At 45.2% G+C, this 25,940-nt stretch overlaps 1 protein-coding gene across 1 annotated transcript in view; it reads left to right on the top strand.

The window, feature by feature from the left end:
* T265_13497 (hypothetical protein) overlaps positions 1-25,940 on the top strand; it is a gene marked incomplete at both ends in the record, with an annotated part of 38,254 nt that overhangs the window by 10,296 nt on the left and 2,018 nt on the right. The window contains 20 exon segments of the mRNA XM_009169112.1: positions 1,109-1,338; positions 1,434-1,759; positions 1,851-2,185; positions 4,436-4,697; positions 6,081-6,390; positions 6,725-7,072; positions 7,185-7,306; positions 8,556-8,625; positions 8,726-8,805; positions 11,628-11,715; positions 14,257-14,514; positions 14,627-14,712; positions 15,403-15,700; positions 16,895-17,023; positions 18,107-18,394; positions 19,474-19,980; positions 20,680-21,090; positions 21,464-21,598; positions 24,926-24,987; positions 25,082-25,211. Of these exon segments, the coding sequence (XP_009167376.1) occupies positions 1,109-1,338; positions 1,434-1,759; positions 1,851-2,185; positions 4,436-4,697; positions 6,081-6,390; positions 6,725-7,072; positions 7,185-7,306; positions 8,556-8,625; positions 8,726-8,805; positions 11,628-11,715; positions 14,257-14,514; positions 14,627-14,712; positions 15,403-15,700; positions 16,895-17,023; positions 18,107-18,394; positions 19,474-19,980; positions 20,680-21,090; positions 21,464-21,598; positions 24,926-24,987; positions 25,082-25,211 (4,475 nt within the window).

Here is a 25,940-nt window from a genome sequence, read left to right on the forward strand (position 1 = left end):
TCGTCTCGCAGTTAAAGTCGGATATCTGTAGGCTAATGCTTATTTTCACTCCTCGATGATCTCGACCGCTGGAGTGGTTGAAGAAAACGAGGTAGCGAACATTCCTCCTGTATTGCACCATCATAAACCCCGACTCGGGCTTTGGTGGTGAAGTGTTTTGCTGTCATCAAGTCTACCAACCTTTTGTTAACCTTTGGGATCCACAAGCTGATAAGGGTTCTTGTGAACTAATGGAACTCAAGCTGAGATTACGGTATTAGCTGAAAGTTGGCCGTATGATAAACAAACCCTCTACCTGGGCGTTATCCACCTTGCTTAGGAGGAGTGCGCGGTGCGTTGGACGCATGCACGCATAATCTGTCCATGGAGGAATTATAGATATGAATTAACTGACCCACTGCCTACTGGTTTGCAGGATTCTGAGTAAAGATCAAGCAGCTATCCTTATTACGTTGGTTTGGATTCTCGTGGCAGGGGGGCGAGATAGGTAAAGTGTTTGGGGTGCGAATTTACTGATCGGAAGGTCCGTGGTTCGAACCCGACCTCTGCCTCCCCTGTCTAGGCTTGGGCAACCTGACAGTATTCCAGCCCTCATGCACCCTTTGGGTGACGTGGCAGCTAGGCATCGAAAGGGTACTACAGCTGAACAATTACGGGTGCTACAGCTTAACAATTATTTTTCACTTCTCGCGACGAATTTCAGATTTTAAAACATCTGTCTTCACTGCCCACAACCTATCTACCCGAGCCATTCAAGGACTCAGTGGTCCTCGCACATGAGTGCATGTCTCTTGTGTGGTACTATGCGATCCCTCGAGTGAAGTCTTCGGTGCTATTTATCGGGTTCTCCTAGAGCAAATTATATGCGCTTAAGTTGGTATTTTGCTAACCAGAACAAGATGTTCTGCAAGCTGATGGCATTCGAGTTGCGCTTTGCTGATTCGGTAGTAGCCACGTGTTGTGGGTTCTCAGATTTTCCTACTCATCTCACATACATCTTCAGATCCCTCAAGAGAAACCAGTTGATGTCATCCTTATCAACTAACCCTGTTTAATTTTTGCGCATCTATCCCCCCTCACTCCATATTCTACTTGTTTATTTTGACAGATTTGGGTTTGGTTATTTGGAAATACGAGCACTCCGTTTGGCAAGTGCTGGAATGCGAAATTCAACAGACATGGAGCGTGTTTGACTCCGTCTACAGAACTGAGTTCGAATTGATAGGACTGTCGCATTCGCAATCTTTTGCTGGATCTTTAGATGATCATCAGGCGCGACTGTATACTCGACTACTGCGGCTATTTGAATTCGTTTGTTTTGTCAATTCTTGTGTGCAAGTAAGTTGGCGTCATCCTACTCATCCGTTTCATCCCTTCAGTTTTTCAGTCATTCACCACACACTAAGATCGTCTTATTTCTTGGTATTTGCTAGGCCGACGTCCACTTACCGTTTTGTCTTCGCGTGATGGGACAACTGTGGCAATTACTCATTCATATCCTCGACCTGGCAAGCGAAAGGCAGCTTGAAACCAGGCGATTGCCTAAGGATTCTGAGGCAGATAGTAGAATTCATCGATTGCTACTAAATCGGTTGTTACCAACCATGGTGCGTTTATGGGGCGCGGTAATGAACAACCTGTCGAATGGGGGGTCGACCCGTCTTTTTGAGAATCACACAGACCTATGGGGACGCCTTTTCGGGGATCATGCAACCCTCTTCCCTGGAGTTCTTTATGCTCGGAATGTTCAGTCCACCAAGTGAGTAATTTTTTCGACTGCATTTTCGTTTCTACACTTCCTGTACGACGGGACGCTACAGATAGACCGGTTTCTACATCTGTTCTTCTAGGACCCAACTCAACCTGACCACATCGCACATCACCAAACAGTTTGCGGAAATGAAAACTAGTCTACTTGACGCCGGACGGCCGTCGAATACAGTTCTTTCTTTTGAGCTTCTCATCGCTTACCTTGACTTTGTTTCCGGCCTGCTAGCTCTGACCAAATGGTACAGTGGTGCTTTCGCAGATCCAGCTGAAGTATCACCGATAGACAATGGTATGGAACTGCTGAGAGGCGCCGTTTTGTTCGTTGTGCAACACTTACTTCCGGACTTGCTTCATCCAGACAAATGGATTCATTTTTTGGGTACATCCAAGAATTCATTTGGTCTCCACTGTTTGGGTAAGTTGTCGAGGTTTATGTACACTTGTTCCAATTTTCTGTCTGTTTGAACTTGTATGTCCCTGTTTGATGGCGCTTATGGCATTTGCAATTAAATTCATGGGATAATTAGACTTAAGCCCGATTCTCAACAGACTCTTAGCCCACCTGTTTAACTCAGTCGCATCGCCGTTTGGTCTGTCCACCTACGGTTTGGATAATAAATCTATCACTGTTAAAACTCGGTTAAATTGTGATATACGGCCATCTTATATTCCCTCGTTATTTTCATGTTTCGTGGGGGCGAGATGACTCAAGTGGCTAGAGCGCGAATTTACTGACAGGAAGGTCCGTGGTTCGAACCCAACCTCTGCCTTTCGATTTCCCCTGTCTAAGCTTGGGCAACCTGACAGTATCCCAGCCCTCATGCTTCCTTCGGGTAGCATGGCAGTTAAGCACCGAAAGTCTGCTACAGCCGAACGATTTTTCTATGTTTCGTGGCTAATCTGAACGCCCAATTTTCCGCACATTTTTGTTGCATCGGTCAGCGGCTTTGTTACTCGATCAGCCGAGCAACATATAGCTTCTATTTTTGATTCTACTGTTATGTGACGCCAATGTCAAACGGTTACTCATCCATGTGTGACTCAGAGGTACTCCATGGTCCACTTGCCATAAATAGCAGCTTTGACCTCTCCCTACCATTAAGGGACACATTCTTGCTCATTCCCAACTAGTTTGTAGATATGCAGTTCTTAACTTCTGACTTCGTTTTGAGCGACAGTATCACATGAAATTAAGACAAACTTATAGTACACTTGCAGAACACTATTGCTTTATTTGTCCAAGATTCGCGGATGGATTACTAATCGCCCCCAAGTAGTCACATTCGAGGAATTATCAGCAGCCTTATGATGATTGCCTCTTGTGAGGATGATTGTATTCCGTTTTTAACATGTTACTGGCATTCACATCCAGTGATCATGAAATGGCACTACTGGATCGTGTCACCGAACTCCTTTGGACGTTGTTTCCCATTGGACTTTAGTGTGCGTCGTGTTGCAATGAAAAAATCACTTTGACGCGCATCTCCGAGGACAGTGCAACAGGGTTTCGTGACAGAACAACAAATTCGCGGTAGGCAAAATGCCTAGTCGGCACTGGGGTCTTCTCGGATTCAGGCGTCTTTCAAATGGTTCGTTTGGAGCTTTCGCGTGCAGCGGACGATTTTAGTACCTATCTATTCACCATCACCCGTTTACTTCTAGTTGCTCAGACTAGGCTATTCGTTCTGCTAAAGTCTGCCTATTGTAATGGTTTTTATTCCGCAAGCGGTTTAACACTTTTCTGCGTGGAATACTAGTTTTTTTCTACACTTGGATTGACCATATTTCGGTAATAATCAGCATTGCTGTGTTGGACAAGAGTATTCCGCCTCATTCATTGCTCCATGGAATCCTTTGCTAGTTGTTTAGTCTGGCGTTATTTTCATAAATCCCCATAAATTCATATTTCGTTTTTTGGCTTATCTGACGAGATCCCATCTAACAATATACTGGGGTTTCATTCGTTTCAGAACTCGATACCCATACATACCTTGCATAAGGATCGACATTCAAACTCGTTACTCCTACTTGACTTCGATCATCGTTGCACGACCTTTAGACGGCGCATCGCTAATCTTCTCCCCCCACGCACACACGATTCTGCGCTTCAGTATATTACTACTGTGTTGCCATAGTTAGTGGTTTGGCAGTCGTTGTGCTCGCACAAATACCTAACTGGAAAAGCTCTGTCAAGCCGTAGACAGGTTCGGGCATCAGTCGACAGTAGCGGACTATAGTGTTCAGATATAACAAAACGGGACTGTCCACGATTGGCTGATAAAAAACTTAGCGACCCTGCCCACACGGTTGTTGCAGTCTGGGGCCCAGTATCCAAACTCCCGATAGTTCGACAGGACAAAATAAGTTATCCTACTTGTCCGTGTATGTAGTTAATGAATAAGCTCTTCTTTTTCTTCCTATCATCACTGGGCCAAGAAATGGGCAGCAGATTTTTGGGGAGTGGAACTTCCCACGGACTTGTATGAGGAATAAAATATGTTAGGCTCGATCGTTGATCACATTTGCGGCAATTCACATCGTTGCAGACCGAGATTACTCATTATTTAAACGGCTATTGGAATATGACTCAATAGGTTGGAAATCCACTGAGTTGTTTATCCCACCCTTTCTCATACTCTCGTACTCATACTCTGTTCCTTTCTAGCTGAACGTTGTCTCATCTTGTTGACCGATCTACTAACAACCAGCTGTTTGGATTCCGACTCTTTGGAGAACCTTGATCTTCTATCGTCTGATGCCGTACATGAGGCACTACAGTCCACGGGAAAGATTCATCCGATTGGAAAACTTCGTCAGTTCGCATTGCACCTACTGCTTAACAATAGATCGGCTCTGGATAGTTTACTTGCTCTGTCTTCTATTCCTGTCCGCTTACTCCTTGTTCGATACAAAACCTTGGAGAATGGGTGAGTTGGTGCGTAGGGTGACCCGTTGTTTCTCACTTTCTAGCTTTCGACACGGTCGTCCATTTTCTTTCCCACGTGACCCGCCTAATAGTTCCATGAACTTCATCTTGAACAGCCCGTGGTCTGTCTCTCTTTTTCATATTCCACTAGCTGATATACATCCACGAGACAAAGATTAACAAATTCGTCGTCTGGACGTGACTCCCCAGCTTTTAACCTTTTCTAATGCCGGAAAATGACAATCTTATTCTGCTACTCGCTGTCACAAAGTAGTCAAACAGGTTTACGACTTACAACCCAAACTAAGCTGCTGAAATTGCCCACTGGCCCACACTCTACCTCAAAGGGAACACACGCACGCTGTGGGCAAAACACGGTCACTCCTGTCAACTCCCAAGAAGATTGTTCAATAGGTATAAAGGCAGGAGCAGAGAGTATGCCACAATGTTATGGGCTAATCTATGTGTTTTGGGGACTGTGTCCTGACCTGACGGACCATTGGGTTGCTGTTGATGAATGCCGACAAGTCATTCTGATTGTATACGGTCTTTACATTTGGAGCGCAGGTGATCTGAGTCTTTGTCTGCCGATTGCGTTTTCCTTGTGGTTTTCATGTACCGGACAAAAACTGTCTGGGACAGGAACATTCTTTCATCACTAATAATCTGCGGTGTTCCGACCCAACTATTTGAGCACACGGTGTAGACGTTTCGAACCACTCTGAGTAAGACACAATTTTCTGTGTTCAATATTGTATTGAGTCGGTCTACCCAGTCTCGTGCTAACATTTTGCACGGATGAGCATGCCTAAACAAGTAACTGAGGTTGCCATATACTTAAGCTGTTGTAAATACACCGAAAGCGAGTTCGCTAATATGGTGTGATACTGGAACCACTATGGGTAATGCGAATCCGGATCCCGGACACCGAGGTTTCAGTCACTTTAGTTTTGGCGAAGTCATGATGAGCTAGTTTGAGACGCTCCTGAATGCATACGTTCTACCTATCGTCTTCATACTCCTTATCACCTATGATACCGTTGACGAACACAGGTACTTCACCGCCTTACAACCATGTAGGTTAGTTAGAAAGAGGTCTATAGCGAAAAAAGGACAATGTGTTAGCTAACAGCGGTTTGTGATAATTTTTCTGAGGTGCATACACCTTCAAATGCCTACTCAGACAATCTCTGATGCACTGCAGTTCGTGTGAACACCGGAAAATAAGTTTTTTTCTACTAAGACCTTGCACATTCTGGTTGTCGGTGTTTGAATTAATGTTAGAACGTCTGAGCATTCCTGATGGGCTAGTAGGCAGCCCCTCTATCATCTCTAATTGCTGTTCATTTCACATCACAAGTATTGGCCTCTTTGTCTTCCTCAGGCTCATCATTACCACAGCGAATGGGCAGTCCAATGCGTGCGTAAACTCCCACGGTGGACGTATGGCTCGAACTACTTGGCTAGCGATTATTCTTGTGCATCATCTGCTGAATTTGGAATATGCTTGGTACACTCGACACTCAGGTTCCAGCTTCTCCAATCCAGTCCAACCTCTCCTCAGTGAGATTCGACGTCGAGTGAACCCGTCTACAAGAGAGCATTATGTTGCCACCCTGTTTCATTACATCTACTATCCGTACAATGTTGGTCTGTCGCGAGCTGCCGTAACTCTGCTGAAGTGGATAATTCAGGTTGGTCCTTGTTATTATACATTCAAACTATATACCAAGCATCGAGCTCTCATGTGTTTTTTCTTTCTCCTCAATAAACTTAATGTGTAACCTGTGTGAGCGTGAATGGTACACTAAGTAGCCCACTGAAACAATGCTTATTCACATACGGAAGAAACATCAGTGCCGTTTTTCTTCGAATTGGAAGGATCTAGAAAAAATTCGCTAGTATCTTAAAAGGTCCAATCTGGACTGCAGTTTTTGTGTTCAGATTTTCGATTCTGATTTCACATTCGAACAATTTATTCGCTTCGCACCGATTGAGCTGTGTTTTGCACCTCTTTCCCAATTTCAGTACTCAGATATGAACGTGGTCGAATCGCTCGGTGATCAAACTTCCTTTGTTCGCTCTATTTGTTTTCAACGATTGGTCTCGTCCACTGATGATCAGCTTACGAGGGCCTGTCTGTTCGACTTAATTGCAGAATCCGTACTGTGTTGTGGTGAATTCCAGGATAACAATAGTCAGTCATCGGCGCGAAGACCAACCGGATTCCTCCGTCTACTCATTTCCAGTCCGCCTGTTAGTAGAGGTGCGCAAGAAGATCACTGGCTTGGCCTGATGCCGCTGGATGCAGCTGAGAAAGAACAGCAAAAGCCGGACTTGTTCAAATGCTGTCTTGCTGTACTAAAGGATGCCCGGGTATTTTTTTTTACAGTAGTTGGCTTATTGTCATCGATCTATGAGGTTTTTCTTCATATGGACCATGTTTCACTGAGCAGTTATGTGGATGTCCTGCCTTATTTTACTTCAGGACAAATCCAAAGAAGGATCCGTCGACCAGATTACAAGCCTGTGTCTCCGAAACGTGTGCAAACTGATTTCTGCCTTCTATCTTCAAGATCTACAATCATGTATCGACACAGTGAAAAAAGAGTGAGTGTTTTTTGTCACATTCCAGTCGCTCATGGCAGATGGCCTACATCAGTTTTCTCAATCGACGGCCCGCGATTTCCGAATAAGCAGTGAAGTATGGTTCATGTCAGGCGAAAACTATTGTGGATAATTTCGAAGTTTGGTTGATCTGTTTGACAGTATGTGTAGACTACCGGACCAGCACTGGTTAAGTTGTGAGCGAAAGGGGACTAGAAAATGAGTGCAACGGGACTGGTCTGTCCCAAATACAGTAGCTCAACCTAAAACGATGCCTGTATTGGTTGTTGATCAGGTGGCTGTTGATCTGTTCGCTGAGCTTGGCAATTGACTTACAAATACTTCGTCACCGTACGAGGAGACATCATCAGTGCGCAGTTTGGTGAGTGCACTGCGCACTGGCGATGTCTCCTCGTATGGTGACGTAACGTTTGCATGTCAGTTGCCTAGCTCGGTGCACAGGTAATTGGCCACCTGATCAATAACTAATATACTCATATATATTTGTAATGTACTACTCATAAGGTTGCTGAAAATCCGTCGACAGCCCACGACCGGTTTCGCCTTTTTTGGGGCTCATCAGGTAGGCAAAGTCCCCGGGTTTCCGCCAACCTTATGTCCTACTTGAAACCCAATTGCACGAAATTAGCAAATACACACTCATTTGCAAACTAATTTGTTTTTTTTCGAGAGACTCACCTGGAACCCAGCTAAATCTCTCGTTTGTGATGTTTTCAGGCAACTGAATGTGCTGCACCTAACTAATATACTCACATGAGCTACCAATGTTTCGACATATTACCGATATCTGTATTGCATGAAATGGGGGTCAGACGGTCGAAATACCGTGTTTCATAAATGAGCACTGAAAAAAGGGCAAGCCGCAAGGTCATAAATGCATATCAGTTGACAGTAAAAATAACTTAGCAAGCGGGATGTTTCGGAAAGTCGCTCTGTGGATGAAAAATAGTGCTTAAAACGTATGCGCAATCACAGCTGCTACCCAGTAGGTATTATCATTTTGTCATCTGATTCGACCATTTGAAGTGCCATCCTGGTTAGACTATGTTTGAGGGGATTTTATCAAGGGTTAGCGTTACGGCTTCTCTCGTTTTCTTTCATTTTCGCTCGTTTATTTTCACATGATGTCCATAATGGGTATCCTCCTAGACGTATTTTTGGCAACCATACGTGTCGTTGTTTTGACCTTAAAACTACTTCATTCTAGTTCGTATTCTTTTCTACCACTTAGGCCAAACTTCTGGGAACTAGTCACTTTCCCGTTGATGAATTTCCTCCGTACGGCCAGAAACAACGAAAAGGTATGCCTCTTCTCCGTCTTTTGAACCGGTGTGTTATTCGCAACGTAGCAAAACATTTAATCCATTGGTACGTGTACTCTCCACTCGGGCTTTATTTCAGGTGGACTTGTCAAACGTGGAGAATGAACTGTTCGGTCACATTGTTAGCATATTGGCTCTGGAGCTCTTCAACACAATCTTGTAAGTCATGATTCCTTGCATCATCATCTTTAAATATACGCTTTTGGTTGATCTAACTGAGGAGGATTGTGTGGAACGTGGTCTACAGACAATCGAAGCGAGATCTGTAGTCAATTTCATGACGCCCATGGCTATTCGGAGTCAAATCCAAATTTACTCTCTCATTAGCCTAATCAGATGGCCCTGGCGCTCACTATATGCATCATCACTATCTTCAACAGGAAAGCAATACGCACAGATGACGTACTGTCATACATCTATGAAATGAAGGACTATTTAGTAAATGGTTGAGAAAGCTTCGGAAAACGATCCATTATTTCGAGGTGAGACGCCATCAGTTGGACTGATCCAATATTGTTTGCGAAACACACTTGACACGAGTCCGATGCACAACCACGGACGTGCTAGGCCATCAGAACATGCTAGCCTGGCGCATCAGTTACATACCACACTCTGTGGAGTTTCGACCCCCTCGAATTGGAATCATGTGGACCCCAACCTAGAGGTGTGGAAAGTCCAAACTACTCATCCTAACAGCCGCTGCTTCGCCTTATCACGGTCTGTTCCAAACGCGATGGGTGGAGAAGAGTGTTCCTTTTGTTGTGATATGATTAGACCGATGCAGTACATATTCCAACTACCTTAACCTGATCCTCTTCATTTCTATCGGTTTATTGATTAAAATTCGCCACAAATTATTCACTTGCGCACCGTTGCGTTGTTCGGATGTTCGGAGTTATCGTCCACAGTCTTCGGACGGGGGAGACCAGTTTCAGTGAACATAAATTAAAAATTAACTTTGATCCTTTGGATTCTTTGAGATTTGTTATACTGACGCAAGTTGGGAAACTTTGTCCGCATCCAGACAAAAAGCAGAAGGGAACTTGGTAGGTCTTGAGATAAGATGATAATCGTCAAAGAACGAAGCAATGTCATGGTTCTAGTCCACTAGATGTATCTGGATACCACGGTTTACGGTCACTTGACGTTCATGTTCTATGGTGATGCTGATGATGAATTTCAACAAAAAAGAAGAACCGACCTTGCCGAATATCACTTGTGGGAAAGCTTGGTGACAGCCATTCCTAACCCCTTACAACACTGTGTGTGTATGTTCCTTTCCAGAGTTGACTTCTCTACAAATATGAAGGCCTCTCTTCGGACTTGTATTCCTTTGTTAACAGCAGAATGGTTCAACAATCGTTTTGAATGTTTCACTTGTTTATTCATCCACATTTTCTCCCTGGTACTTCTCAAAGGATGCTGTTTGTCGGGTTTCAGTGACAAAATAATGTCAATACTGTTTCCGTTTTTTTCGGCTCATATTGGTCGAACAATTCGTATCCTATGCGACGGTAGCGAAGCATTAATGTTGAACATTGATGTTATACTGTCCATGATGACGCTGGCTTTTTTCATTGAGGAATGACCAGATAGTAGAAATGACTATTATCTGCAGTGTCCGCACGAGTCACTTCGTTATCGTGTGTCATCGTATGGCGCCTCGATGTGGCCAAGTGAAATTACGAATAGCAACACATGGTTTGGCCCCATGATGTACCTCGGATCGCCTGACTACTTGTCAGCTATCTGCATCGCCATGATGTTATCGAGGTTTTACTTTAGTGAACGACTTGGAACCATGGCCACGGACGCAATATGTTATGTTACACAATTATGGGGCTATTCCTTCACTGTTGCCAGTCACAGCCACGTAAGAAAATGCACATTCCACAATGTGAAACTACAGCCAACAAGGTAGTTTTGTTCACCACTCGCTTGAACGGCCGTCATCGTGTCCTTGTGCAATTATTCTGGTGAGTTCATACCAAAGGGGGCAGCACTGCATATCCTTCACCGTGCCGTGTTTTGAACCTCGGAAATCTGACACGTGAAACGTGCGTGTTACTCCTACTCCACCAGTGCACGCTGGACGCATCTGAATTCTCCCTCGTAAACAGGTGAACCTGTTCACATTTGAGCAATGTGAACGATGTAGATTTCTGATGACGCCTAGTCTTAGTGTTCGTTGTATGAACACGTATTGGAATCACATCTTGCTTGCTGAACGGGTGCTCTGGGTGGGTCGGAAACGAACTACTCTGTAGTCCATCATTTTGTCCTCATCTGCTTCAGGTAGATTTCGGATATGATTTTTTTTTCTGATAGTCATTTTCGGGTTAAACTGGTTTTCGTTGGATATCAATCTCAACTAAGAAGTTCACAGTTTCTTGAAAACTCAAGTGAAAACCATCCAAATGACTGTAGTCGTTTAGGCCTATGGCCAATGTATTGTTCTTGTGGGAATATGGTCGCTCGCGGTTCCCAACCGACCTCACTGTTTACCCATCTATTACAGTGCATCTATCTGCCTATCTATCTCAATCCGATCCCAGAAAGAAACCGTGCATTATGTTTCCCCAACGGCTCTCTTGACCTACCTTGAATGTGAAAGTTAGCTCCGGAACCTCCCGGTGTGACTTCTGTGGATGTGTGTTCTAGTCGTTAGTGTATATCGGACGCGTTTGGCCTAATTATTTTAGGAATTAGTGCCTCATGGGGGCAAGATGGACAAAGTGATTAAAGCGCGAATTTACTGACCGGAAGATCTGTGGTTCGAACCCGTCCTCTGCCTCTCGACTCCGTGTCTGTCTAGGTTTGGGCGACCAGCTTTCGAGTCTCCTTCGTGTGGCGTGGCAGCTAGGTACCGAAAAGGGGCTACAGCTGAATGATTTTATTTGTTAGTGTATCATGTACCAAATTATGAGTTTTCATGCTTCGACATTGCGTTGACATTTTTCTTACTCTTTCGGTTGCTTCAGTCAGCAGTGCAATTTCAATTTGGACCAAAGTTTGGATAAAATCTTGTCACAACTGGTTAGACAAAACGCCTACACGTCGTGGTTCAAGGTAAATGATCTCGGTCACATTCTTCTTTCGACGTCAGGTTGTCGACTTTAATTGTTGTTTTCGTCGAACATATGTTGTACTACTGATGGACTGCCTCCAAAGGGAAACACCCAAGCCGACGAAGACAGTTTTGTAGCCCGGTTATTTTTACTGCAATCCGTTCCTGCAGAAGCGCCTACCTGCATTGAACAACAACCCTGCTTCAATACAAATAATCGCGATGAGAGTATCTTTTCTCAGTGATCAGTAGATTTTTGTTCGTCGTCACACCACTCTCGTTTGAACGGTCGTGCTCCTGTTCTGGCGTAATTATTCCGGTGAGTCCACACCAAACAAAGGACACCAAACAAAGGACTCGAGTTTCGCTTTTATTAAGGCTCATCAGCAGTGCAAGTCCAATGGCCGTGCCGGGATCTGAACCCCGGACATCTGACATGCGAGGCGAGCGTTTAACCACCACTCCAGCAACGTACGTTGGACACATCTGAATTGTCGCGTCTGAACAGGCGAACGTGTTCATGCTTGAGCGATGTGATTAGTGTGCCCGAACCATCGAACGACGACCCAGTAACTGTCCTGGTTGTGACGACCGATTGACCCGCCAGTTAGGACTTCCTAGTCAGGTAGCGTGACACACGCTTGAGACCCACTGGGCAACTTTTCGGTTGCATTTTTGGGGGTTTTTGCGGGATAGGTATTTTTGTTCATAGCCACACCACTCTCGTTTGAACGGTAGATTGTCAGTAAAATCAGTAGATTGTCAAGTAAGGCGATTGATGGTGTTACACAACCGCTGCTTCACTCACGTAAAATACCAGTGGTTGTAGTTGACTGCTTGGCCTCTAGGGTGTTTTAACTGAGCCTAATCACTATTAATTGAACGGCTTGACCAGAAACCATAGGTTACGAAGCTAGTAGATTTACTGCAATATAGGTCGACATTTATCCGTTCTTCAGTAGTTGCTGTTTTTTAAATGCATCTTGTGATCGTTGTTCGGAGGTGTTTAGGTAACACAAAAACACTCGTTTATATTTACCCTAGACTGGACGTCTTTGCTAGATTGGGTACCATGAATTATCGCATCAGAATTACAGAACACGCAGATTCATAGCCAAATTTGAATCTTTTGTGTGTGTTTTGACGACAGGGTTCGAACAAGCGTCACGTGTTCGTCCATTCGACACAGACTAGATACTTCAGTGGCTCCTGTGTGAGAAAAATTTCGTAAATTTACTAAATACTAATTTAATTGCGGTTAATAGACAATGGGGCCGCTTGCACGGAAGCGGTCTAGTGACGTTTTGTCTGTAATTTGTGGACAATTTCAAAGGGATGTTGGCAATCCAAGAACCTTCGGGATAAATGATGCCTACAGGTTACCGAGCCCCAGGAGGGGGGTTGTTGTGGCAGTCCCGTTTTTAATACTTGACTCAATAGTTTAGTACATGGAGTGGCAGGAAGAGGAAGGATTTTTTCAGGAATTCTATCCCCAGCATGACCTTCAAAGCGTTTTTTTTTTCGAGGGGTTCTACCCGGACTGACAACCCCGATAGTCTGACCCGTTAGGCTACTGAGGCTGACCTTGTTCGATAGTGTGGGGAATAAGGCATAGATGCATAGATTCAAACGCACACAGATGTGTATAGAGGTGCACCGGGCTCTTGACATGTGCGGATTTTAGGAGTGACTTTTTGTAACCTGTTATTCCTCATGTGAAGGCAGAATCGCTGCTCTCATAGCTATGGGCATATGAGTCGACGAGAAAATGCTTCCGTACTCAATAGTTTAGTACATGGAGTGGCAGGAAGAGGAAGGATTTTTTCAGGAATTCTATCCCCAGCATGACCTTCAAAGCGTTTTTTTTTTCGAGGGGTTCTACCCGGAGCTGACAACCCGATAGTCTGACCCGTTAGGCTACTGAGGCTGACCTTGTTCGATAGTGTGGGGAATAAGGCATAGATGCATAGATTCAAACGCACACAGATGTGTATAGAGGTGCACCGGGCTCTTGACATGTGCGGATTTTAGGAGTGACTTTTTGTAACCTGTTATTCCTCATGTGAAGGCAGAATCGCTGCTCTCATAGCTATGGGCATATGAGTCGACGAGAAAATGCTTCCGTACTCCTATCGCACTCCCTAGATCGCCTCATCACACGGCCGTTCGCCCATGTGTGCGAAGACTAAATATCCGAACCACAAACTAAACTGAGTAATTCCGCAAACACACAAAATCTATCGGAAAAGTGGATTTTCACTATCCAATTTTAGGTTTTTGGGGAGCTGCTCATAGGTGGTTTTTTAGTTATTGAGGAGAAGCTTTTTTGTATCCCATGAATGTCCTGTTATGTGTATTGGGGTAATTTGTCCCAAGGTTACAAGGTTTTGCTTCCGCGGTATCGACTCATACACTGCTGATTGCCTATCAGCTCTCTCAGGATGTTATTCTGCTCGGCTCTGACCGACTCGTGCTCGCTTTGATCCCTCTGTATAGTGTTGTGCACACGTTAGTTCTTGACTGCAAATTGTGTCTTCACACAGCTGGTAGCACACCGTCTGCGACAGCATTCACGCACCATCCCAATCAACACCCGATCGAGCCCAGAATCCCAGACTACTCAGCAGCAGTCAACACAACTCGATGCACTGTATGATGCAACTTGTCGTTGGAAATGTCTTTTGGTTCTACATTTGAAGCTCATCCAAGCCGGGTTCGAGCGACCAGCGACCTCTCTGTCAGAAAGTTCACTTGATGTCAGTCCTATCGTCACGGAACTGCTAACTTGTCTACATTTGCTGGTAAGCTTATGCGTTTCCAATAATTTTGTAAGCATCCGAGATGTTTGATCAGATGTAACATCCCTCCGTACATTGTTTCCCATCATTAAAATGCCTTCCTTTTTTCTTATAGAATGACATTGCCTTCGAATCTGGTACATCAGCTCTGGCTGGACAATTGGGTTCCTGTCTAACGACTGCACTGCAACATCAGACTCAGTAAGTTTGTCACTGTTTGCTCAGACTGAGGCATCATGAACTTTTTGATATTCAATAATGCGTTGAAAGCACAATGCCACTGGCAAAGAAAGCACCAAAGTTCGCAGATCTTTCGTGACGTTGCTGTTTTCGTTGGTTCCAACATGATCTTCGAATTGGGTAATGCTGTGGGACGCGAAAAACGGGCGGCCGTTCGTCCACCCTGCTCACTGTGGCAACTAAATCCGATCGAAGAAATAGTATTTTGAGAGTCTGCTGTAGGTTTGGTCGATGATAAATTGAGTAGCCTAAAAATCCAGCTTAACGGAAGGGCCGGACCGTTTGTCCACTCTCTCAGGCGATGTTTGCTGAATGAATCCTCGTATGATTTTCTTTCTCGCATTGAAGTTTGTCCTGGCTATGTTCTGGGCTAGTTAGAGCGGAATGACTGACTACCTCTGTCCAGATCACCATTTACCGATTGCACTGCGCGTTAATCATCAGCTATTACTCTCCACTTCAAAACGCTGCTGCCTTGCTTCAATATACCCCGGTTTAGTCATTAATTATATGGCTTCTTGAGGGAAAATGGCACCAAACTAAACTGCTTGTATCTGAGAGAACATAGTTGTTAACTCCCGGCTACCCCACGCCTTTTTATGCTCATTCTAACGAGCGCCCCCTGTACACATGCAGTTTTCTACCTTTCAGATGTTTTCTTAAGCAACCCAAAACTCCTCCCACGGATCTGGAGGACCGTCTTGGTCAAGTGCTTTATTTGGTACTCCAGTTCCGACCCGATTCCGACGAACAAACTCAACACATGCACGTAGAGCTGTTGGCAAGTTGTTCTCTGCTCTTGCAAATGACAAAGGACGAAACAGCGATGGCGGATAGACAGAATTCCAAAGGCGATTTCCAGCAGTTACGCCTAGATCTGCTGCACTGTGTGTTCGCTTACATGGCTCCACTTTCGCTTTGTACAAAGTTAACTGTCGCAGATGAACTCGTAAGTTTGCGATACTGTGGTTGCATATCCTCAAGGGAATCGGCTTGGTTTTTCTTTTCCTTTACGTTGATATCCTTTTTGGGTGAGCGCACATCAGGTTACGTCTTTCGTTTTGTATCAGTCCTCATCGATGACAACGCGATCGAGTCGTTCGCTCACTCTTTCTGTGCTTCTTGGTAAGACTCAAACTCTTTCCATTTTCCCCTGTAACATAACTGCTCAACCTCCAAAGAGAGACTCATCTGGAGCGTTTAACCCCCCTGAAGGGGATCGTGTGCCTCGCAGAGCTGTTTTCGCCCAGCCCTGTGCTAAGTAAAAATGACCAAGAGGTGGACAATCTATGGCTTGGCAACTAAGTTTGAAAGCACTGACCAATAAACCGAATCGGATTGACAACCGTCGCCTTCCTGGATGGGGAACCCGAGACTCAACTCATCAGTGGTTAATGACAATGGGGACATGACTCAATCACGCAGTCATTGACGTTCCCGCATCAGAGCTATCATCTTCAACGCGTAGCTTCCAGGTTTCCCGTTCCCTCAGAACGGTATACAGTGCAAATTAGCCGATCATGCTATTGTCTGCAATGTTTTTCATATCTCCCCCGCTCTCCCATTTTCCGGTGATGGATACTGTAGCAGCTGAAACCAACGTGCCCTTCACATGGCTTATAGCTGATAGGCTCAACTGCAATCGATAACAATCGTTCAGCTGTAACACCCTTTCGGCGCGTAGCTGCCATACCACCCGAAGGAAGCACGAGGGCTGGATTACTGCCAGGTTGTCCAATCCTAGGCAGGGGAAGTCGAGAGGCAGAGGTCGGATTCGAACCACGGACCTTCCGATCAGTAAATCTGCGTTCTAACCACCGAGTCATCTTGCCCCCTGGCTCGACTGCATTGATCCTCGGGAAAATCATCCAACTATGGCGGAGATGAAAAAAACCTTATCGGTGTTTTTTCTCTCTCAAAGTGATTATTGTATATTGTTTTGTGTAACGAGGTCCTGAAAACTCAACGGCTAGGCCTATGCTATCAAAAAGGTTGCATAAAATATTCATATTGTATTTCGGCCTTGTCTGTTTATGCTTCGTTTATTGTCACCCGTACGTCTGTAAAGTGCATGGTTTGGAGTATCGTGAAATATTTTTCGCCTCTAAGTTGCTCAAGTTCTTGTTTTATTCGCTGCTTTTAGGCACTTCGTCAGTGCATCAACTTGGTGATGCAACTGTGGACGGTTGTCGGACCCGATCTGGTCTCAGATCGACTGGTGCAGACGGGGATTCTGCATAATCTTCTCCAAACCATGATACAATATTCCAAAGTACGATCCTCACATGTGTTTTGACATTTCCTGTTGTGGCTTCCGCTTCTTTGGGAGAGCATTTTGCTGCAGATGTGCGTTGGAGTGTGCCGCATCTGAACCATTTTTTTTTAATTCAGGAGAATTATATTCCACTTAGAACAGCCTAGCTCAGATGTGAATTTTTAACACCCTACTCTTCCACTTGCTAGTATTCTGTACTACTAACAACGAGCTGTTTTTCGCTTTTTCCTACGTTCACTTCATCATTCTGGTGATTCAAGAACTTAAAGGCGTGTGGTTCGCCTGGCGTTCGCCGTATGAGGAGAGGCGTCCAACCTCCCTCAAGTGTTCAGTTGCTTATGCTATAAACAACTTGCCGCACCCATCAACTTACAGATTCATACAGTTCTGGTTTCGTTTGTCACTGAGGTGAAGCAACGTCCATTTCATGGTTGGTCTGCCTCGTATTTTCTGTTCTCCGATGTTTGGACCACAGATGATCACAACACATTGCTCCTGGCAGACTTTCCTCTATTCTCTCAGATTCTATGTAGGCGCTTAGCTGATATAAAGAGCTTACTTTAACTTGACTGGACTGTGGTTGCCTCCGCCGCCAGCGTTCAACAGTCTGCGCCTAGATCTGCAAACGTAATGCCCGAATTTCTATTCCAACGTCAGATCTGGCAGTGGTGATTACGTCCAATTTGATGACACATTCTTGTTGTCAACTGGCGACCTTGGCACTAACGCCATCCTCGACATGGGCTTCGAAACTTCACATGTCTGAACCAATACGGTCGACGTTCCCAGATATTTCGGATCAGTTTGGCTACACTACGGCAATGTTTAAGAGACCATACTTGCTAGTTGTAACTATTTGCGCTATTCGCTAAGGCTTGGCTTCTGCATACAGCAGCTTGCGCTAACCGAGGAACCACCGAAATCCAGATGGCATAGGTTGTTCATACATTCCGCAGACCGATTTCTATATTTCAGCCCGTTACAGTTGGTGATTTGTTTTTTTTTGTATTCGTTGGTTTTGTACCGTATCTCTTAAGAAATTCGTTCGTCGACTTTTATCATGACCCCCTTACCTTTCAGATGAGGAATGGTGCTTCTCTCTGTCGTGATATATTAAGTCTGGTCAGTATGCTTGCGCTTCCATGTGCAGTTCAGATCCCCTGTATGAATCGTCGTCTCTATCCGGATTTGGACGAATCCCAAACTCTTTTGAACGGTAAAAAGGGGGTGAATGGCAGAAGTGCTCAGTTTTTATTCTCTGGTGCTGAGTTGGTCGCATCCTACGGACCGCTGCTTTCACAAGCGTTGATATGGCCCGGAACCGAAGTTCTTGTACAGTGGATTCGAGAAGATGAAGCCACATTTGCTGTGAGTTGTCCACAAAGCGATTTCTACCTACGCTATCCGCTGGAAGTTTAACTTTCAGAAGGTCACCTGTACTGGTTATCTACCTCGTGTAAACGACGCATATGCCTATTCCCAAGGCTTTATGTAGTGGTCCCTGGTCCTTAAGCTCATTTATGTGGACCAGTCTGTAATTGAAGTCGGTGTATGCCGAGAAGCACGAATCTCCAGATAGGTCTGAACCTTCCGGCTAGTTGTTGAAGTCTGAGCCGTTCAGTTACCACAAACGGCTGGTCAGCATAGTTATTAACTCACACTGAGACATTCAGATCACGTGGTCATGCGTTAACTGAACTCTCGATTCACCATCTCCCAAACCGAAGTTCCACACGTCTAGTGAATTTATCCTTCCTTCGGGCTAATTGTAGACTGACGGTAGTGCAAGGAGGTTTTTTAACGGTTTCAGTAATCCATACTCAAAAGCGTCTGCAGTGATTCTAAACGTTGGATATCTATTTAATGATGAGATGTGTGCATTGATCTATGCACTCCTCTATCGCAAATGAGAAAAGTGATTATCAATATGATGGGTTGTACTGAATTTCCGGATACTTTATCCGAACAGAGTTAGTGGGATTCTGAATGAGATTCGGGCTCACCATTATTTACGTGATATTAATATATGTCGTGTTATCACAATCTGAATTCCACCGCCAATGAAATGTGTGCTAACTTTGGATAGCCATGATGGTTCAAGGCTCTTGAAACACTCCAGTGGTTAAGGCACAAGTTACTAGGCTGGTCGCCTGTAGGGTAAGTCACCCCTTGCTTGTGTGTAGGTTTCAGCAGCCTTGCAGTTCCTCGGCACTCATGGTTCTGTCGCGTTGCACGGTCGAGGTGCACCGAAATGGTGACATGGCTGAGTTAATTTTAAGGTTCCTTTTACCAAGTTTGCCCGTTTTTCCGTGTTTCCGTATTACTATGTAAATCTTCGTTCATTCCTTCATCCAGTTTTTGTTCTATTTTTCCCGATTCATACCCCTAGAGGAGTCTCCGATAGTTTGTTCACTTTCGTTTGTTGTCTTCCTGTTCCCACCCTCCAGATGTCACGCACTTCCCTTCCCGTCAATTCTGATATCTCTCCGTTGTCCGTCAGTCCTAGCGCTGTCCCCTGCTCGATCCCAACCAAGGGAGAATGGACAGCCTTGCTTCTGACACAACTTCGATTCCTCTGTTCTTTGTATGACGCCCTTGGTGGTCTCGCTCATCCTTTCGTTGGACAACTTTTACACACTTTCTGCAGTGAGAACTATTCTCAATTTGAGGCTTTGCTCACTCTATGGTCTGAGTCGCTTTACAACGGTGCTTTGTTGACCCCCACATTGCAAAGACCGTTGCCACCGACAGCCTCCTTGTTGCGTGAAGGACTGTTGTCTCCCTCTCGGATCCAACTGGCCGAAAGCTTGTGTGCTCTTTTATGGCGTGTACTCCTGTCCGGACAGTCACTTGGCATAAGCCCAGTGACTTCGGGATCCGGTCTTCCGACACTTGGCATGAATGTGCTGTTCCGTTCCGATTCCAGAGCAAACGAGAATCTGTCAGCTGATACGGTACGTCAAATGATATGAATCCCAAATTTTCCTGCTTGAATCTTTCGAATGCTGATGTTCGTTGCGTTGCAGCTCATCGAACTAATCCCCGTCGGTCTAATTATTTGCCCTTACAGACGTATAAACTCCGGTATGTAAGCAGGCTTCAAATTCGATAACATTATTAAATGAACCGTGCATGTCCTATCGTTCACGATACTTTACTGCTGCTTCGTTCGATTAGGAATATCTCTTCAGGCAATCTTGTTTATTGAACCTTCTCACCAGTTAAGAACACATAAGTTTGTGAGCCATTGTTTGTCCGACTTGTCCCAGTTGAGCTTCAGGGCTACACGCTTATAAATGTGAATTTCCTAGGGTAATTGGCCGGACAACGTGAGTTTCGGCTGATTATTTGACTACTTCCTAGAATGTGTAAAGCACTGCGCCTAAGCACAGTTTTCATTATAAGTGTGGGAAACTTGTTTACGCTGTCTCATGGATTTTATCTCCAAACCAATAGTGTCGCGAAGTTCGGATTACTATTCGTGGTTACCTCAGGGCCTTTGTTCTCAGTTGCCTTGAAGAATCTGTTTAGCCCTTGTGAAATCACCACGTTAGTCTCACCACACCTCGGTATTGAGGGTGACGATGACCGTTCATAGTCAACTTTTCGAACAATGTGAAAGTCCATATCACTTGTTGCTTTATCCACTCTAGATACGCTATGCGGCATCGTACGGACCAGCATCCTCTCCACAATTTGCTGCCGCAGTTTTCTCCATGGCTGAGTTTCAGATTCATGTGTGCACTGTCCTATTTGAACGTCCTGGCTTTCGGCCAGGAGCCAAGACCTTAGTGGGCGGAACTCCGAACCACACCCCATCGAAATCTACTCAGATGTCCGACGCACGAAGCCGTTCGACGGCGTCCCCGTCCCGACCACTCACACCACTGCGGAAGGCAGGTTTGGATAGCCCATTGTTCCCTACTACAGATGCGTCAGCAATGACGACTGGAAGTGACTGTACGGGAGAGGCAGAGCTCGAGTGCCTAGTTCGACATTTGGTCACTTCCCTTAGCCTTCTCATAATTCAGTTACCTTCATTGGGCTATTTGAGCCTACTGAGTGTGAGTTTTTGTACTTCTTTATTCTTTCATCTGATGAGTTCGATGTTGTTTCCTAGGTTAATTGCTCAGTTTGTGCATTTTCGCGCAAACATATCCGATGGCAGAGAGTAAGGGAACCTTTTGAAATAACATAGCACTAGCGTGTTGAAATACGTTTGACATCCCACCTAGTACGGTATATCAAACTTACAACTGGCGGAACAAAAGACAAGCCCCGTATCCCGGCTAATGTCGGCTTATGGCTTGCTCACTCCAAATAGTCCTAGCTCTCCTGACTTCGCTTTGTTCGTCTGTTGCCACTGTTCCCGCTATTTCAGCTAAAAGGGTTGTCCGGATAATAACTGTGATGTCTTTTGTCGTTTTTTTTTGACAGTGCGAAGAACTGCACGAATTACGAAGTCCCATCCAGTTGGTGTTCAATTCGCCCAACTTAGATGACGGCAGTTTCCGTTTAAGCTTCGGTGGACTGCTCAACCTAGCTCATTCCCTTGGATATTTAATCAGCAAGGTGAATTTCTGTTCGCTTTTTATGATTCGATTTCATTGCTCCCTCCCTTTATTCTATTCTCCGATTGTCTATAGTGACGTATTTTTTATGGTGTCGCACGGATATCTAGTGAACGTTTCTCCGCATCTGATACGAAAGATCTTGACAATCAATTGCACACTTCCATTTAGTATAGTATCTATCTGCTGTATGACCCACCAGCTTTGTGATTCTATTCTCGGTTAGTGGCCACACGTGTTTATTGGCCTCTCTCCATTTCCTAGGTGTGTTCATAAAATCGAAATCTTGAGGCAGTGTTGTACACAACTGAGGTTTGACGACAAGGATAAATGACAAACTAAGAGGATGAGTTAGATTGATTGTTTAAAGTTACCAGAGCTAGTAAGAGGAAGGCATTCCTTCGATGGTCTCGTGAAAACTGCCATTTTCATCCAGATTAGGAAAGCCGGAGCAGCTTTTTGGAACCTGCGTCACCTGTGGCGTATGTGTGACATCAACTTAACCGCCAAAGGTCGAGTTTATAATGCCGCCATACGTTCGATATTACCTTACGGGTCAAAAACCGCTTCGTGCCGAGTACGTCAAAAGGTTTTTAGTGTTTGACCATCTGTGTCTTCGGAGCATTGTCCGCGTCTGGTGGGAACACCGGGTCGGTAATGCTGAAGTACGTCGAATGTTATCCGGAAGAAATAACTCACCCACGATAGATGAACTGATCACACTGCATACGTTGCGCTGGCTTGGCCACGTGCTGTATGCCAGCTGACCGAATCCCTCGCACAACCAAATGAAGGGTGGAAACGAGACAGGGGAGGTCAAATAATGACCTGGCAGCGAACTATAAAAGCCATTACCAGAAAATTTAGCTGCCCTGATCACTGCCGCCTTCCTTGATGGACGCCCCGAGACAGGCCACATCGATGGTTGAAGACATTGTCAGATATGGTCCGGTGGCGCCCTCAGTGGCTCTCATGAATCCAAACTATTGGATTCAACGCATAGCTCCTTTCCCAACCCACTTAACACTCCACTGACAGTATTGTATTTAAGGACCAATTTGCCAGCTCCCTCCTTCAATGCGCAGCTACCTACCCCATCTCCCCGAATCATCGGTGGACGAAACTGTGGGATCTACAGCCACTGTGCGACAAGTATGCAGTTCTTGCGGCTGATAATGATGATGATGAGTAGCAAGTACGAGGTTCTTCTCCGCTAGAAAAGATGAACAACTGACAATCACCGTCAATATACGGATACACCCCAAGCAATTTTCGCGTCTTTTTAATGTGCAGCACGTGTACTGCACAAGGCCGAGATCAGTGAGATCCTTAAATAACTAGAATATGAGATATATTTCAAGAGGTGTATCTCACTTAACATCTCAGCATGAACATGGTTCACTTCAGAGGTTATGACAATATGTCCATTGTTTCACACGGAGAAATTGCATGCAAATAACTGTCGAGGTTGAGCACTGCGTTGTAGAGTAGATTTGGCCCGTCCCAAAAAGCCTCATAAGCTACGCGCTTCCCATTAAGTTGGAAAATGCTTTCATTCATGTGGTGTAGTTTGTCCATTGAACATGCCTGAATCCTGAACGCTTTTGGCGAACCCCAAGTAGGAGACGTGATGGCCGAATGGTCACTGCGTCGTGACCGTTTGTTGTTACTTCACCGTGTGCACTCGCGTCACCTTATGTAAGCATATCTCAGCTCTCTTGTCGACCGCACCAAAGTTCGAATGTCAGAAAACCACGGCCGTCGGACAGTTGTGTGAATTTGACTGCTGTCCGGTCTTTCAGAACCACCATATGCCCTCTCATAAACGCTAAACGTTATATATCCAAACTGTTTTGCGGTTGTCGCCGCAAACCAAAGTGTCTGAAAAATACCCCGATTCAATTTACACGGTTTAGTAGGTATCATTGGTGAACTGCAAACTGTAGTTCACCAATACAATTCTGTATTCGTACCTCAAATTTACCTGACTTTGATTCTGTCTGGCGTAATTCAAAGACACCATACTAAACGCACTTGCCCTACTATTCGACCTTGTGTGCTAGCCGGCTCGGTCCATCTAGAGTGGAGGCATCTGTTAATGAAAGCACGTCTCTAACACTTAGCTCAATGTATTTTACGCGCAACCTGGCGGAGTTAGGTTCCGTCCTAGCGAGTGCTAGTATCCAGTCGGTTGGAATGTATTATGATTCTCCATCCTTGACTGTTTAGCCCAGTTGTCGGTTTTTTTTGTTGAAGCAGCTTTGACAATCGGGTGCATTGGAGAATATTTCAGATAAGGAATTCCAACAATCGCACTCGACACTGTATTACTAGGTTTCTTCTGAGTGTATCTCCTGGTCCACCGTTTCGCGTAAGTGTGTGGTGCTTCTACTGATGTTTTCGCATTTTGTGATCGGAACTCCGTCGTAGGTTGGATAGTTTGGCAATCTTTCTCCCGTAGTGAGCAATTTTTGAACTTTCAACCGAGGTTTCATTCTGCAAATGTGCTGAAAAGGCGAGGAGGAACACTGAGCGATATCCACATTCCACGAACCCGTTGAGAGTTGGTTCCACTCTCAACTGTCCCATTCGGTCGCTGTTGAATCTTACTTGACCTCGTGATAGTTTCCCCGTTCATTTCCTCACTCCGCGTATGTACTTTTGATCTCCAGTTGTTTTGCTTGTCCGTACCCGCCACTCACCTTGCCGCAGTGGCGGTCCTTTTTGACACTTGTGGATTGACATGTGTGAATGTGCGCCGCTGACCTACTTACCCATGCGTGTTCATGTCCCATTTGCCGAGCCTGCCTTGACCTGTTTTCTCACGAGTTCCGTGTGATCGCATACCCAATGAGAAGCACGAGACTGAGCCATCATTCCGCTCGCCGTTGTTTGGTATGCGGACGTTGACTCTGCGCTGTGCCGGTCAGTGACAGACCTGTGAACTTGTTGACGCTGCGGACTTGAACAATTGAAGTTTGTTGTACATGTTTGCTTACCCTTGCGGAAACAGTCCCGTAGAATTACGAACCCAGTCCTTTCCTTTGAGATTCGGGATTGTCGAACCTACGCGTCACTCAAAGTTCCGTATCGGAAACCTCAACACTCACAAATCGTCGATGAATAGCCTGAACGGTCTGTATTTGGACGCGATATAGTGCCACTCTGCGTCGGTGATGAGTGTTTTAGGAATTCTGCTTCAGGATCAACAATCTGCGTTCCAGCTCGGCTGTAAAATTACACCGGAATAAAAAATGACCATTTTTAGACATGTTTTGCCCCGTTGTTTGCTAGGCGGTGTTGATTGATCTTTTCTGTCCCGTTCTAGGTATGCGGTCAAACCAGGCTGGCGGAAGTAACTGGGGCTAACAGAGACAAAAACAGACTAAGGTAGGTTTTCCTAGGCACTGGTTCCTCCTCAATAGAAAAAAACGTTCCCTCCTGCGTGGTGTGTGCTTTCTTTCAGATCTCATTCCCATTTCAGATCACTTCTCGTGCAGGCGCACGAAATGACCGTATCACTTATTTGCTCTCAAGCTACTCTGGTTCTGGCTAGCGCGCAGACATCGCCTTCAGATAAGCAGCTTCTACTCCGCGAACTGTCCGGTGAATTGGTAAGACATTTTTTTCGGGATATTTCTTCTGTATAGGTCAATCTGGTTTGATAAAATGACCCTTTTGACATAAAGGGTTATGGTCAAAGCAATCTGTCGTTGAAGTCCTATGTTTGGGCTGTGAATTGATTTACAGCAGTAAACCAGCCATCCGTACAAAGTAGCTACAGAGGCATTAACTGAAGGAAAATATACGTCAACTCGGCGTATTCCTAGTGAAACCACTGCGGTGCCATCAACAGACTATACATTCTACATTTCAGCTGACATTGAGCTGTCACTAAAAGTTTCCAGGAGTTGTTAGCTGAATCAACTTGGACGCATCATTTCACAGCGGAGCATAACTCACAGAAATGCTCTGGAATTTTAACGCGCATGGATGCGAGCACACTGCTGATTCCACATGAGTGTTCCAACGAGCACAGAACCACGTCAACTGCGCTTGCTTACGTGATGATCAATCTGAGATCATCTACGTGGACAGTTGTTGTCGACGATGTTGGAAGTTCAAACCAGCTAAAAATAGTCCATCCACAAGTTCACCAGCTGATCATCATTATCGTCCCTCACTGTGTCATAGGAGAGAGGATCTCCCAACTTTCTTTCCTGGATGTTTAAACGGCCTGCTTGCCTGTCGGGTTCTCCAACAAGTACAGTAATGTCTGAAGATGCTCACCGGAGAAGTGCATGTAACTGGTCGTGGAAGTCTTCCCTGACCGAACCAGCACC

The sequence above is a fragment of the Opisthorchis viverrini genome (genome assembly GCF_000715545.1).
Source record: "Opisthorchis viverrini unplaced genomic scaffold opera_v5_71, whole genome shotgun sequence".
NCBI lineage: Eukaryota > Metazoa > Platyhelminthes > Trematoda > Opisthorchiida > Opisthorchiidae > Opisthorchis > Opisthorchis viverrini.